The sequence below is a fragment of the Gambusia affinis genome, linkage group LG19 (assembly GCF_019740435.1).
Source record: "Gambusia affinis linkage group LG19, SWU_Gaff_1.0, whole genome shotgun sequence".
NCBI lineage: Eukaryota > Metazoa > Chordata > Actinopteri > Cyprinodontiformes > Poeciliidae > Gambusia > Gambusia affinis.
The window spans coordinates 100736-117977 of NC_057886.1; the positions used below are offsets into that span (position 1 = coordinate 100736).

General features: G+C 39.1%; 1 protein-coding gene across 1 annotated transcript in view; it reads right to left on the reverse strand.

Moving 5' to 3' along the window:
* Positions 1 to 439: 439 nt before the first annotated feature.
* The window catches only part of abcc1 (ATP-binding cassette, sub-family C (CFTR/MRP), member 1), a 74192-nt gene continuing 57389 nt past the window's right edge, over positions 440 to 17242 (reverse strand). The window contains exons 30-31 of the mRNA XM_044099786.1: positions 8725 to 8919; positions 440 to 3483 (exon numbers count right to left, since the gene is read on the reverse strand). Coding sequence (XP_043955721.1) covers positions 3375 to 3483; positions 8725 to 8919 — 304 coding nt within the window. The 3' untranslated portion in view covers positions 440 to 3374. The remainder of the gene's footprint in view (positions 3484 to 8724; positions 8920 to 17242) is intronic.

Here is a 17242-nt window from a genome sequence, read left to right on the forward strand (position 1 = left end):
GGAGCCGACCTGGACTAAACTCCAGCCTCAAACCTCATTTAGAATTTGAGAGAGAAGAGGGCTGTTGGTCGGCTCCACGGCTCCAGCACTGGGATCAAGGAACTCATAACCACTGTTATCAGGTGGGATAGTCACTCAGGCTAACAAATTAACTTTACCAATTCTAAATTATAAAAGCTAAAATAGTAAAGAATCCGATAAACCTTTCACCCTGCGGAATAAAGAGTGGTGTTATTAAAAGGAATAAATAGGGTTAAATAAATAAATAAAATAATAATAATAATAATAAAAAAGGAGTGGGTTAGAGTCACCCCCCAATTGGGTAGAAGTCCCAAACAGGTAAAATAGCTTTTTTCCATGACATACACCTTAGTGTACATGACAATGAATTCGTTTTTTAATGGTATGAAATGAACGTTAAACAAATCACTGTCAAGTATTGCTTGGAAACATGCTTTTATTAACTGCAGACCTAAATAAAATTCTCCTTAACAATTATGATTACAAAGCTTTGTAATCATAATTCCATAGGACCAATATTTAATTACCCAATCCACAGATGTTTCCTATGCAAAACACAGCAAAACGTTTTTCACACCAAATCTACAAAACTGTCAAAGCACAAAACTTACTTTGCCAAACAACAAAAAGGAAAGCAACAGAAAACCTTTCAACATAAATAACTAAAGTGTGCTCTCAGTGATCTGATGGCCGAGAGTGAGAGCAATAATCTACCAGTCTGACAAATAAGGACTTTTTGTAATTTTAACCCAGTTCACTGAGATAACAGAGCTCACTTGTAACAGAAGATACATTGGGGTCTTCAGAAGACAGAAGACTCTAATGTATCTATATCACACTATTGCAGAAAAATGTTACGTTTTTTTTCACACGAATAAAACAGAAATTTTAGACAGAAAAAAATTATTTAGTTTTTCACCTATATGGTATTCTAGAAGCTTTTTGACATGCTTTTAGATAACTTTATGTTCATTTAACTTCATGTTAAAACTGAAAGTTCCATGAGAAAAATAATTGTAGAAATTAGAAAACTATTTTTCTGTTTCAAAAGCTTTGTATTTTGTAACATAACAAAATGCAAAAATCTTATCATCTATTATAGTGATGGAAAATCTCTGAAAACCAGTTCTTTACTTGCTCCTGTTACCTTTTTATTATTAATAAAACATATCTTAACATCTGTAAACAATTCAATAAAATTGTATTAATGTCCTCTGTTATGGACATATTTGATACTTTTAGCCTACATGGAAACACTATATGCCATTGAAACCTTACACAGCAAATCACAGTGAATACCCCCTTCTTCCCCCCTGTGAAACATGGGGATGGCACCATCATACTTTCCTTCGGCAGCAACAGTGAAGCTTGACATCCTTGATGACATGGATCCTGTTATAGGCAGCAGAAGACTTGAGACTGAAGTGCAGGTTCACATTCCAGCAACATACAGGAAGAGGTACAACAAATGTATGTTTTAGAGAGGCTTAGTAACAGGCTACCCCTGTGACAGCCTGTAACTGTTCAAAAGTAGTCGAGACATGGTCAAAGAAAATTTGGTTCTACAAAGTGCTGACACAGGAAAGTAGACCACTCTACATTTCACATTCTTATTTTTAAAATCTTTGACAATCATCAGCCCCTTCCTTTTACTTCAAAATGTGAACATCTTTGTGTTAGTTTGTCACATAAAATTCCACTCAAATACATTAAATTTCGTGGCTGCAGAGGGAAAATCTTCAAGGGATGTGCATATATCCTCAAGACCTTGAATTGTGTAGAAGGGATAATAAAAGGAAATTAGTGAGTATCGTAATATCTCCGCCTTCTGATATCATTCTGAATTACTTTGATTCTAATCTTTGAGCTGTTACCTAATTGAGATACCTAACTGCATAATTAGATATTTCACCTCTCATCTTTGTCTTCAAGAAACAAGAGAAGTCCAGTTTTCTTGTACTTGAACATTTCCTAGGAGACTGAGAATCTGCACTAGAGTTAGTTGGCTTCTTCACATTGAAGCCGAATGTTTTCCCTTTTTGAGAATAAAGCAGCTGCTAACCTAGCTCACTTCTCCTGGTTGTGAGACAAATCTGATGCGATCACTCTTGAAGTAAAACACACAGGCATGTGATGGTGTATTCCATTTAACTAGAGAAGGTAGATTGTGTCAATTATGATCAGACTGTAAAAAATGTAGAACAGAGATCTCCTTTCGAGTCTGAGCCAGGGATTTCCAAAACGCTTTTCTGTAAAGTCCAAGTTAAGTAACACGTTGCTGATGCCGGAGTCATTTTCTTTCATCTGTGTCAATATCACAGGGTATCAGACAAAACAGAACATGATTGAACTAAGACCTAATCTAACACAAAGACATCTTTAAGAAAATAAGTTAACATGCATAAAGCTGTTTTGGACTCCTGTGAGGATATTTTGAAAAATGTTAAGTTGGGGTTACTTACCCCATTAGAACAATTACGGACAAAAATAGCAGAAATGAGTAGACACCTGTTAAAAGCCAAAACCATTTAACAAAGTTCACTTCAAAATAACTTAGCTTGATCATTCCAAGTAACTGACAGCTAATAAAAATAGATTGCTATGAAACATTAATAGCGTATGGTCCCTGGACATCCACAGCTATTATATCAAACTCACCTTTCTATATGCACATTCTGCAAAGGGCAACAGCTCAAGAGACTCAAGTCCCAAACCTCAAATACAAGTTAAGTTTCAAGACTTTCCTTCAGAAACTTATGTGCAACACAGGTCCATGTATTAATGTTCATCTCTAGTCTGAGATTTTCAAAGAAGATGAAAAAAATGACAGAAAGAATGATTGTTCCAGAATGCCCAAGAAAATTGATGCACTTATGGGGCTAAGTGAAAGCTGCAAGTGTGTCGCAGTAAACTTGAATGTATGTGTAAGGTTTTAACACAAAAGAGAGATCCATGTATTCTTTTTAACTATCATCTAAAGCTACTTAAAAACTAGGTTTTAAATTATATAAAGCCAGCATTTGGCACATATGGTCTCTGTAGCCTCACCTCAGCAGTGCTAGTGTCATTATGACAGGTCTGTCGGTAACGTGGTGCTCCTTATAAATGTCAGAAAAAAAATGAATTGGTCAAAAACCAGCAGAATGAACAGAGAGAAACAGGCATAAATTAAACCAAATAACTGATGATGAACCATTATGGTGAAACATGTTAAACAAAACCTTCTATCATTAAAATCACTTCACACCCAAATAACTATTTAATTTGCCTGCTGCTCTGAAAGAAAAACAATTCTTCCAGAGAGAGCCAGGGGAGCTGGGATGCTGCTCAAGAAGGTGGAGAGACTTCCGTCTTTAGACCAGTCCAGCATCTTTGGCCATCTTGTAAAATGCTCCCTTGAGAGCGATGAGATTGGATGGAGAGTCAAACTCTGCCATCTCTCCTTTATCCAACACCAAAACCCTAAATGATACAAAGAGTGAAGGTTTATTTTTCAAATTGTACTGTTTAAAACCAAAACAACAAACAGCCAGAAGTTTGTTTACATATTTCTAAAGTATACTAAAAAGAAACTTCTGAGAGTAATCATGAGAGACGTGGTGATCCATTCCTCTTTTAGATATTTATCTGCAACCTTTTTAAACTGTGATGAGACAACTTTAAAAAAATTTAATTTTGTATTTTTCAAGCCATTCAGTGGTGTTCCTTTAGGCTGGCAGTGGTTCTGGTCTTAGAAGTGTCTTTGTAGGGTTGTCAAAATAATTGTTAACTTGATAAGATTGCAACTAGGAAATCTATTTATTGAAAGGTATTCATTAAATGTCAAAATCGACATAAACTGACCCAATTATATTGTCACAATTACATTGCCAATTAAATTGTTGCACTTCTCTGGCAGCGATGCAATAAGAGACACTCAAACCCTCTTGTGCACCCAGCTGTGGCTGACCTTATTTAATATTGAAACTGTCAGTTTTAAACTCTTCTAACATGGTCATTAAATCAAGAATAAAATAAAAGTGACCAACAAAACCACTGTTAAAACGGACTATGAATCAGATCTACAGAGGTAAATTGCCACATGTTAGCTATGCTAATGCTATAATACCAATCTTTCTTTAATTGATGAAAGTAGTCAGGTTTTTATAATTTTCTTCATAAAGACCAGATTTTTAATAAGACTGGTTTCTGGTGCGATGCATGGAATACAACAACCTTTCTTTGCAGTAGGTGAAACATGAGGTGCGCTTATGTTCATAAAGCACAAGTATAGATTTAATGATCAAATGAAAATACATTTTTCATTCAGAGTTCATTGTAGTGTGTACACAAGGAATGAGGATTTATTCTTCAAAGTGCACAGTTTACAATCAGAACAGACACAGCTGGAAGGAGTGACACAAAGTGTGTTTTGCTGTGTGCAAAGTGAGAGTTAGTCTAATAAATTGAATAAAGAGGATGAAAATAAAAACTAAAGACTGGAGTATACACATTGTTTTTCTTTGGCTATTTTTTATTTCTTTACTCTGCTTTTATTTGACAGTGAATAGTGATAAATCTGGTGATTCTTTTTCTGTGTTGGAGATTCCTATGGAGTCTATCCTTAGGCTTCTCCAACTTCCTCAGCATCATACAGTCATCCTTTCAACAGTATACTTTTGCCAATAATTAAAGAAGAGCAGATCCATTTCACTCCCATGTCTGCATTGCAAATAAATCACACATTTGCAAAGCTGAGTAACGCTAGCCCTCTACCAACGTTGTATCAATCCGTAAGGCTATTACCAGTACAATGAAAAGAAACTACAAAATATATGGACACTCTTGACCAATGTGCAAGAGAAAGACGCATGAACAAAATCGATGCTGTCGGGATCGACCCGTATGAGACAGAGAAGGAAAATATGTCAGATAATGAGGAGAAGCTGCCTCTGATCTCATACTGTGACATAATTGGTGAACAGAAACAGTGGGTACACCATGGATGAGCTTCGTGGCCTGAACTCCATGGACCCATGCAATCAAGGTTTCAACAGATTTGTAAAGGACATACAAACTCTTCGTGAGAATTACAAGGTTCTGGTGACTGGCAGAGTAAGTACATGAAATAACAAACACATAGACTAAATCGCCATATTAGCTTGCAAAAAAACCATACTAATTTTGCTAGTTTGACAGTAAAATCAAATTCAAAAATACTTCATTAAGCTCAAAGGGAAATTAAATGTTGTTGTAACTCATTAATTTAGGTTCTTCAAGGAGTTATTGAACATGGTGATGGGTTAGGGGTTAGGGTTAGGGTAGTACAGCGGTTTGTACTAGACTGAACCTGAAGAAGCATCTGAGTGAAGATATTCTGCCTTCCCAAGACAGCCTGAGAAAGAGGGTGTCCTCACCAGGCTTCTCTTTCCTATGAAGAATCCTTCTTTGCATAATAATCTCCAGAGGGTCCACAGTCATTCTCAGATCAGAAACATATATAGACAAAACGCCTTAATATATATATATATATATATATATATATATATATATATATATATATGACGTGCGGTCAGGGGAGGCAGGTGTGGCAGAGCCTCACCTGTCATTATGGTAAAATACTATAAAGTGATAAAATCATTTATATTGCTATTTTCACTCTGTAGTTTGTACTATGAAGAACCTATTTTTCATTTAGTTTAACTAATTCTGGTTATTTCTTTCTTCAAAATGGCTGAATTTTCACAAGCCGGTGAGGAAGCAGCGAGTGACAGTATGACATGAGAGATAATCTGTGAAAAATCTATATCTTCTGCCTTCTCCCAGTGCCATCTAGAAAGAACTAATCAGAGACGAGGGAGTTTTAGTGCTGTCAATCACAATCTCATGTGGCTGCTCACCCCCTTGCTGCAGCTAACGCAGCCTGTTGTGAATGCTCAGGCAAAATATTTGTCTGCTGTCTAGCATAGACAGCAGATAAACATTTTTCCTGTAATGATAAGTTGTTTCTCCACCATTAGCACATTTAGCAGTGAATGAATAAAGTTGATTGACAGCGCTAAAGGCATCCTACTGGTTCTGATTGGTTGTTTTGGTTGGAACGTTGCATTACTTTAGCCAGTAATAGTAGCTCAGGGAGGAGGTGGAGGAGATTGATTGTTTTCACAAATTATCTGTCTCACAACAAACTGGCACGACATGGTGACATTTTTAACAAATATGGAAAAAACATATTCTTTATTAAAGTTATATACTGCAGCTTGAAGTCTAGATTGCTTCATATATATTTTGATGCTGCCTAAGACTGTTGCTCATGGGGACAGATATTTCAGTAATCTAAAACTAATAGAAAAAATGTAAGCAACTTGCATACTGTATGCGTACTGTTGCATGGAAAATTCATGAGCAGTAAATATTGTGCTAGTTATCAGTATTGGTTATCAGTTGCAAACCTTTAAAATTGTGAAGCTTTTGATGGGTCAGACAAACTCAAGAAACGGTAACAGCAGCTGGGCTGGGGGGCGCAGGGGCAATTAAATATTTTGTCATGGGTTCCCAAGATTCCTGGTGAGGAATCCTGAGGATTTACCCGGTGTAAAGCGGGTAAATCTACAGACAGTAGCCAGACTGTCTGTAGACAGTCATCTACAGAAGTACACTACTTTCTGATTAGCTACTTGTCACATTCAACAGGCTGCATTAACGCGCCCAGTCAGGGAAAACCCCGGATTTAGATCAGAGTGGCCACAACGAACACATCACACACTACAGGATGAACTACCTCAGGGGTCTCAAACTCCAGTCCTGGAGGGCCGCAGTCCTGCAACTTTTAGATGTGCCTCTGCTGCACCACCTGAATAGAATAATTAAGGCTCTGGAGAACTGATCTACACAAGGTGGAGGTAATTAAGCCATTTCATTCCAGTGTTTTGTATGTGTGGCACATCTAAAAACTGCAGGACTGCAGCCCTCGAGGACTGGAGTTTGAGACCCCTGAACTACCTGCACCAAGGGACAATCTTAGAGAACGTCCAAAGTTCTAAGATTGTCATAAGGGAAAAATCGGGGCAAAAAATTGTGTAGTGTGAACTATTGCATCAGGTAGTCAATGTGCCCATCTTCTCTATTTAAATCAAATGATTACTGAAGTAATCATTAGATGTACTGAAAATGTACTGAACTGAAGTACATTTTTGTTAATGGCGACTGAGAATCCATTTTATTTTTGGTTGTTTTGTTTATCAGTTCCAGTGTTAAGTGTTCTTTTGAAAATAAAGTATATCTATCTTTGGCAGAAAATCACATGCATTATTATGTCATTTCCATTAAATCAGTGTACAAAGGTCTTCAAACAATATTATTATTAATTTTTGAGACAATTAATCACTCAGCAAAATTTGTTATTGTGACACACCTAGTACAGATTGCTACAGATAATCTTTCCTGCCAACAGCCATCACGATCTTCAATAACTCTTTAAAGAAATGGGGGGCTGCTGTGATGGTGCAAGGATTAAGCACAACCCACATAAGGAGGCCTTAGTCTTCGATGCGGCCATCGTAGGTTCAATTCCCAGCCTTGTGACCTTTGCCGCATGTCTTCCCTCTCTCATTACCTACCTTCCTGTCAAAGCACCTTCAAATAAAGGCCACAAGAGCGAAAAAACAACAACAACAAAACTCTTTAAATAATCTTAATTAATGAGTTACAACAATATTTAATTTCCCTTTGGGATTGATAAAGTATTTTTGAAGCCTTGTGCCTAAAATTAACATTTTAGCTAAGTTTTGATTTATTACCTATGTTTTTCATACTCAATGGATTAGGGCAACGTAAATCAACATTCTGGTGATACAACACATGCTACTGACAGCATATAAGCTAGCTTTAGCATTTTGCCTAATTTTAGTTTATAAAGTAATGTTATCATGCAGAATGGATTAAATTCACGTTAATCGACAAGTAATGATACTTCCCATGCTATAGACTACATTTTACATTTTAGTTAACCTAAGCAATGTTGCTAATTTTCAGCATCAGAATCCTGCGTTCAAACCAACAAGCACTCTTTGGTAGGCCCCTTTTAAATTTCCTGAAATTTTCCAGTTGAGCTTACTACATTGTTTGATAACCTATGTCAACTGGAATGTATGCATGATTGCATACTGCAACTTAGGAGAAATAACTGCTGTACTTTGATTATTTTAATAAACAATGACACTTTTTTGATCTGGGTTTTGTAAGAGGCGTGATACTGGCATAACAACAGTGCACACATCTGATGTTCACAGTGGTCCAATGGATTATCTGGGAGTTTCAGTGTGAACATGTATTCAAAGCCTCACATACATTAAAAATTTGTTACAACAGTGGTGAGAAAGTGGCAGAACTCTACCAAAGAGTTGTGTTGAACTCTTAGATTATTTAAAGGCATGTGGAGTAAGATTACATGTTACAATAGCCATCATAAATAGTGACCTGTGTGATCCTAGTTGTTTGAGGGTCTACCTCATGAAATATATTTGGGTCATCGAATTTGTGACTTAAGTAAAATATGGCGTTTTATACTGTCCTAACTGTCAATCCAGCTACAGAAAACAATCCACAGGACTTATTTTCAGGGTTGGTGTAATCTACAGGTTCTTATGTTGCACAAACTGGAATACACAAATGTACACATCCATCTCAAGCCTTTTAAAATAGTGTAAGTGGTATGCATCAAACCTTGTGTAGTCCATGATGGTGTTAAGGCGATGGGCTATTGTCAGAACAGTGCAGTCGTCAAACTGTGAGCGGATAGTAGATTGGATCAAGTTGTCTGTCTCCATGTCTACAGCAGCGGTGGCCTCATCCAACACCAGGACTTTAGTCTTCCTTAGCACAGCTCTGGCAAGGCACAGCAGCTGCCTCTGGCCCACGCTAAGGGGATACACACATGCAACAAGCACAGAATTCAGCTGGTTGAGCTCACTGTCAATTAGAATGGGCTCCCAGTTACAGTGACATGTAAAGATCTACACATCTACACCTGTTCTCACATTTCATCAAATTAAAACAACAAACGTCCATTTATTTGAATAGTTTAATATGACAGTGAAAGTAGAACATAACTGAGAAGTGGAACATTTTTGACCTGTGGAAATCTAAAAGTACTAGTCTGAATCTACCAAATAGAAAATGGTTGAAATAATAGGCTCATAGATTATAAAAAGCTTAACTAAATAAATAATGGTTTCCCACGTCATACCTTTTCACACTTGTGTTAGCAGTGAAGCTCAACTGTCCACTAAAAATTGAAAATGTTTGCTCCCTTCATGAGACTAATTGCTTATAAATGATTAATCTCTGCTGACTAAGCATGATGAACAACTTTTGAGTAGATTCTTTTCATTATTTCTTTGGATTCCTAAGTAAGAAAATTTAAAACAAGTTTATATCTCATTTTTACCAAGCTGCATCTAGCCAAAGTTGGTGCTTTATAACTGGATGATTTATTTACAATACTTACCATAGACCTACCAAACTTTTTCTTCTTTCATTATTGTCACCAGCATGTAAACTTAAATTTTATTTCCAACAAATAAAGCATATAAAAGATGAGGAGACAGTGAAGAAGATGATGAAAAGTCAGGAGCAGGAAGAGGATCACTGAGGGCTTCTGTGAGGCTGCATCCAAAGTTGGAGCTGTGGCCTCTCCTCCTGAAGAGCCACCCACATTAAGCAATGACAAATAAAAAAATTGTTCACAATCAAATGGATTGTGAACACTTTCACATACAAGCAGAAGTGAATGTGTTCTATTTGATCCTTAAGGGTTACTGTCTTAAAATATTTTTATTACTATGAATTTACATATAAAAAAAATTCCAAAGAAGGGAATATCTTTGGAAATCGCTATTGGAAGAAACGCTGTGGCAAAGATTATAAAATATTAATAACTTCACAAGTATCAAAATTGTCAGAAGAAAAATTGTATATTTTGATATACGTGTCAAACGGCACATATACAAACACATTAAAGATAACCAACAGCAGGAACCGACAGAGTGACTTGCCGAGATCAAGGTGCGTTTAACGCAACTGCCTTGCCCTGTTAGCAGAGCTATGCTGCTCCGAAAACTCAGGAGCAGATTTCAAAGAAGTCTCATTTTGAAAGACCTGAGTGAATAGATAAAGCTGAACTATACTGGCAGAAGTATTTGCTCACCAATCCAAATCATCAGAATCAGGTGTTCCAATCACTTCCATGGCCATAGGTGACAAACATTTGTGAAAGAATGGGTCGGTCTGAGGAGCACAGTGAATTCAAGTGTGGAATTGTGAGAGGATGCCACCTGTGCAACAAATCCAGTCGTGAAATTTATTTCTATTCCACAGTCAACTGTCAACTGCATTACAATAAAGTGAAAGTGTTTGGGAATGACAGCAACTCAGCCACGAACTGCGCATATAAACTGATAGAGTGGGGTCAGCAGATGTAGACGTGCATAGTGCAAAGAGGAAAGAGGAACTTTCTGCATCAGTACAGACTTCCAAACTTCACATGGCCTTCAGATTAGGTCAAGTGTGCAGAGAGTTTCACAGAATGGTTTTCCAAAGTTGAGCAGCGGCATCCAAGCCATACATCACCAAGTGCACGCCAAAGCATCAGATGTAGTGATGTAAAACACGCCGCTACTGGACTCTAGATCAGTGGAGGCGCATTCTCTGTGACAAATTGCGCTTCTCCTTCTGGCAATCTGATCAAATCTCAGTTTGGCGGTTGCCAGGAGAACAGTACTTGTCTGACTGCATTGTGCCAAGTGTAAAGTTTGATGGAGGGGGGATTATGGTGTGGAGTTGTTTTTCAGGAGCTGGACTTGGCCCCTTAGTTCCACTGAAAAGAACTCTGAATGCTTCCGCTTACCAAGAGATTTTGGACAATTCCATGCGCCCAACTTTGTGGGAACAGTTTGAAGCTGGCCCTTTTCTCTTCCAACTTGACTGTGCACCAGCGCAAAAGGCAAGATCCATAAAGACAGGGATGGCAGAGTCTTGGGAGGATATACTTGACTGACCTGCACAGAGTCCTGACCTCAATCCAATAGAACACCTTTGGGATAAATTAGAGCCAGGCCTTCTTCTCCAACATCAGTATGTGACCTCACAAATGAATGATTCTGAAGGAATGGTCAAAAATCCCCAAAAACACTCCTAAACCTCGTAGATAGCCTTCCCAGAAGAGTTGAGCTGTTCTCACTGCAAAAGGTGGACCAACGTCATATTGGGCCCTTTGGATTAGGAATTTGATATGATTTAAGCTCATATGTGAGTTAATGCAGGTGAGTGAATACATTTGGCAATATAGTGTATGAGGATTAGTCCCCCCCTAAATACATCTTAAAACAGCTTTTTGTGACATATTAATAGTGTACTCAGTGTTGCAGTCTAGACCACCTAACCCGAGACCAAGTCAAGACCAAAACCAGAGTGCACAGAGACCGAGACAAGACCAAGACTTTTAAGGTCCGAGACCAAGTCAAGACTCAGACTAGCACCCCGTGCTACATGACATAATAAAATGTGAAACATGATCAAAATTGCTTCTCAACTTGATCTGAGAGATCCACATTCTCATAAAATTACCCAGATATTAAATACTTAGAGCTGAAATAAATTCTATCAATTCAAACACTTCTTTTTTCTGCTTTACTTGATTGGTCTTGAAATAAAATCCCGAGTCCTCAATGTCTGAGACTGAGACCAAATGACTGAGACAAGCTAAGACCATCTAAAACAGTGTTTCCCAACCCTGGTCCTCAAGGCACACTGCCCTGCATGTTTTAGGTATTTCCTTGCTTCAGTGCAGCTGATTTCAATTGATGACTGATTAACAGGCGTTTGTTGAACTGCAATCAGTTGAATCAGGCACATTAAAGCAGGGAAACCTCTAAAACATGTAGGACAGTGTGCCTTGAGGACCAGGGTTGGGAAACACTGATCTAAAAGACTGATCTCGAGCACTACAACACTAAGTGCACTCACCTCCATTTAATGCTTACACCTTTTGTCTTAACTGAGGGTCTGGTCAGATATGACTTATTATTTGTTCATCTCCCTCTATTGGTCTGAAGCACTCCCGTTTTGTGGAGCGAGTTTGCAGTTGTTTTTACTATTGGCAACATTTCTCCCTCTTGATGCTTTTTCCCATGATTGCAGTGTTTTATTTGTGATAGCAGATTTTTTGTGATGGTAGCATTTTGTGAGTGTGACGTTTTGCAGCATTTTGTTTGTGATTGCAGAATTTAGTTTGTGGTTGCAGCATTTTTTTTTTGCATTTGCATGCTTTGGAGTGTGCATCAGACATCTTTTTGCAGTTTATTTACACCTGTCGGCCACTGTAGAATCCTGGTACTTGAACATAATCTTTGCCATGTCAACTCGGTTGTCACTCAATTGTTACGGTGATCTGTGCTACCCATGAATCCATCCTACCTTGTGATAATCAAATCAAATCAAATCAAACTTTATTTGTATAGCACATTTCAGCAGCAAGGCATTTCAAAGTGCTTTACATCAAATCAAACACAAAAAACACAATGCAACATAGAATCAACAATAAAAACAATATCAAGTCAGATTCTGTCAATAAATTTGCAATTGATTACGTTTTGAATACAACTCTAAACAAGTGGGTTTTTAGTTGAGATTTAAAGGAAGTCAGTGTTTCAGCTGTTTTACAGTTTTCTGGAAGTTTGTTCCAGATTTTTGGTGCATAGATGCTAAATGCTGCTTCTCCTCATTTGGTTCTGGTTCTGGGGATGCAGAGCAGAACCAGAACCTGAGAGGTCTGGAAGGTTGATACAACAGTAGTAAATCTTTAATGTATTGTGGTGCTAAACCATTCAGTGATTTATAAACTAACAACAGTATTTTAAAGTCTATTCTTTGAGCTACAGGGAGCCAGTGGAGAGACTTTAAAACTGGTGTTATGTGCTCTATCTTCCTGGTTTTAGTGAAAACGCGAGCAGCAGCATTTTGGATCAACTGCAGCTGTTTGATTGATTTGTTGGACATACCTGTGAAGACGCCGTTACAATAATCAATACGACTGAAGATAAACGCATGGATGAGTTTCTCTAGATCTGGCTGAGACATTAGTCCTTTAATCCTGGAAATGTTCTTCAGGTGATAGAAGGCCGTCTTTGTGACTGTCTTTACGTGGCTCTGAAGGTTCAGGTCAGAGTCCATCACTACTGCCAGGTTTCGGCCTGATCGCTGGTTTTCAGTTGTAATAACTGAAGCTGTGCACTGACTCTAGATCGTTCCTCTTTAGGTCCAAAAATAATAACTTCAGTTTTGTTTTTGTTCAGCTGGAGGAAGTTTTGGCACATCCACACATTTATCTGTTCTAAACATCTGTTCAGTGATTGGATGGGTTCTGAGTCTCCTGGTGACATCGTAATGTAGAGCTGTGTGTCATCTGCATAGTTATGGTAGCTGATATTATTTCCTGTTATTACCTGAGCTAGTGGGAGCATATAGATATTGAATAAGAGGGTCCTAGGATTGAACCTTGGGGTACCCCACATGTGACCTTTGACCTCTTTGATGAGAAGTTTCCAATTGAAACAAAGAAATCCCTGTTCTTTATGTAAGATTCAAACCAGTTAAGCACTGGACCGGAGAGTCCGACCCAACTCTCCAGTCGATTCAGTAATATGTCATGGTCAACACTGAGGTCCAACAGAACCAGCACTGTGGTACTCCCACAGTCCGTATTTATATGGATGTCAGTGAACACTTTTACGAGGGCAGTTTCTGTGCTGTGGTGAGACCGGAAACCAGATTGGAAGGAGTCAAAGCAGTTGGTTATCGTTAGGAAGCTATTTAACTGTTTACACACAACTTTTTCAATAACTTTGCTGATGAATGGGAGGTTGGAGATCGGCCTGTAATTCTGCAGTAGTGATTTGTCTAGATTGTTCTTTTTTTATCAGTGGTTTGATTACTGCCGTTTTCAAAGCCTGGGGGAAAACGCCTGATGAGAGGGTGGGTAGAACATGCAGACAGCAGGAACTGGAGCTGAGTTGACTTATATTTTCCTCTAGGGTTTTATAATTAAGTAGTTGAAATTGGGTCATTTTTCCTGTATTTGTTTTGTTTGGGCACAGTGTTAGTACTGACTTTATAGTGGATGTGCAGATTAATCCTCTGATTTTTTGAATTTTCTCTGAAAAGAAACTGGAAAACTGGTTGCAGGCAGCAATAGACTGAAATTCAGGTGGTAACGTGATAGGAGGGTTTGTCAGCCTGTCAACTGTTGCAAATAAAGCTCGAGTATTGTTAATGTTTTTGTTTATGACATCTGCAAAGAAGGCCTGTCTTGCATGTTTGAGTGTTAAATGATAGTAACGTAGTTTTTCTTTATAGATGTCATAATGAACATGAAGTTGAGTTTTACGCCATTTTTGTTCTGCCCTACGACAGAGTTGTCTTGCAGATCGAACTGTTTGTGCATTTCTCCATGGAGATTTCTTCTTACCAGACACAACCTTCATTTTAATTGGGGCAATGGAATCAATGATATCTGAAACTTTAGACTGAAAATCATTTACCAACTTATTTATGTCATTACAGCTTAAGGGTGAGGAAGACGAGTAGATTTGATTAAATGTTTCTGCTGTGCTTTCAGTGAGAGAATGTTTTGTGATGGTTGCTGTTTGTCCAAGTGGATTAAAGGATAAAGAACTTTCAAAGATAACAGCGAAGTGATCCGACAGGGCGACATCAGTTACAGAGACATTGGAAATATTCACACCCTTACTGATAACCAGGTCCAGTGTGTGTCCTTGAGTGTGTGTTGCTTGTTTGACATGTTGTGTTAGACCAAAAGTCTCTAAGATATTAGAGAGCTTTTTAGCCCCTCTGTCTTGGGGGTTGTCAACATGAACGTTAAAATCACCAACAATTATTAAGCATTCATAATTAATACATACGAGAGATAGAAGTTCATTCAACTGCTTCATGCCCCCAGCACATGGATGCTATGTCACATACTGCTTACTCAGCAGATTTCTTATCAATACATCCTACCTGTCGAAGTCTCTTTTCATGTGTTTTATTTAATTGAAAATAACGTAAGCTTTATTTAATTTATTTTATACCTAGCGTACATTAAGCTGTTGTATTATTTCACGATTTTAGTTTGCATAACAGGAAGCTTGTAAATATATTCATAAATGGCTTTAGTTTGCCGTCTGCAATGTTGTTACTAATCAGGACAAAATACGTTGTTTTGTGGGCTATTTTGTCCCTGTACTTTAAAATATTTTAGTTTCATTATACTTTTTATTTTTATTATTAAACCTTGCCAAGTACATGTTCGTAGCGATACTATATGGGATTGAATTTGTGTAATAGCAATATAATATTAGTGTTTATTAAGCACATCCTATCATTTCAGGTGAACAGTGCCCTGTGAACAGTGACATTGTGGCTGCGCTGCATCTTATAAAGACTAACTGTCAGGAACCAGGGTTTTGTCCCTTTTTGTGGGATCTGCTTTTGTTCCACATTTCCTACTCACCTTTTGTCCACTAGATGGAGCCAGACCCACCTTTTTCCCGAGAGGTGTGCCATTACCTTCCACACCAGTACTCAATCAGCTCATCAGTCCTGGAGTACAAGAGGGTCGCACCACCAATACTTTAACGCTGGAGTGTTAGCCTACCATGGTGCTTTGAGCCCCGACGTGAGCGACCTGAGATTCTTTCCTTGAAAGACCTTTGAGTAATTCCATGTTGTCCTTCCTTCATTTCAGCGTCTCCAGTTTACTCCAGCAGGCAGTCTTGCTACTGGTCTGTCCTCCTTCACGTCCAAGCCTACCTGTCTGCCCTCCACCCAGATCACCTGGAACCACAACAAAGTCGAGACTTCGGACCTCCTGACAAAAACCCCCAGACAAGTTCCCCACTCCACAAGTAAGATTGATCCATTACTGCTGTTAATATTCCCGTCTCCGATTACCTTGAACTCACCACCTCACTTCCCATCCTCCCTTAGTGTGCTGATTGTTTCCTGAGCCATAACCTCCTGGATCAGGACCGTTCCACCTATCCTTTGTTTTCTAAGAAATCAGTGAAGGCAGTCTTCACTGATTTCGTCTCCCCTGTTTAGTGTTCTGCATGTGGGCAAGACAAATAGAACCAAACATGACAGAACACTCCAGCCAACAAACCAGCCCAGCAGACGCTATCAGGACAACGCTATCCGAGCAGCACACTCTCCTACAATCCCACGAAACCGCTTTGCAAGAGCTAAGTACCCGTCAAACCGAAACCAATCAACGGCTAGCGGAACTCACTAATTTCCTTCAAAACTCTGTTCCGCACTCCCCGTCTCCGGAACCTGTATCAGCCCCAGAACCTGTCCAGTCAGCCCAGCCTCTGTTTGCTGAGATCCGACCCCCAACTCCTGAGAGGTTCTCCGGTGACCTGAGCAAGTGCAGAGGTTTCATATTACAGTGCTCTATCATATTTAATCACTCACCTCATAGTTTTACCCAGGACAGTGCCAAAATTGCTTATGTTCTATCTCTATTGTCAGGTCGGGCATTAGCGTGGGCGGAGGCCCGTTTTTTTTCCTCTGCAAATTATGGGTGCACGTTTGAGGCTTTCCTAAAGGAATTTAAGCAGGTATTCATTCAGGATGTGGACAAATCATTCAATTCATGCGAGCTTTGGAAAATAAAGCAGGGATAGCGTACGGTGGCGGATTTCGCTGTCGACTTCAGAATAAGAGCTGCAACATCTGACTAGAACGCCGCCGCTTTAAAAACTGCGTATTTTCACGCCCTGAACGACTATCAAAGATGAGCTCGCTACCTTAGACGAGCCGGAAACGTTAGAGGAGCTAATAAACTTAACCGTCCATCTTGATAACAGAGTCCTGTCCCAGACTAGAGAGAAAAGCCGGAGAGGTTCCCCGGCTAGGACCTATGCAGCCGCTATCTCTATTCCCTCGGTCTCCCCTCCTCCGACTTCCACAGACCCCGAATCTATGCAGGTGGGCCGCACTCGCCTCACTCCGGAGAAACGACGCAAGCGGATTACATCCTGCCTTTGTCTATATTGTGGCTCTCCGGGACATTTCCTTGCCCAGTGTCCGGTACGGTTAAACCCCCAGGTCCGCCAGTAGAGGCGAGGGGGCTGGTGGACCAGTCTATGAGGGATGAATGTCCTCACCTTCTGTTACCGGCCAC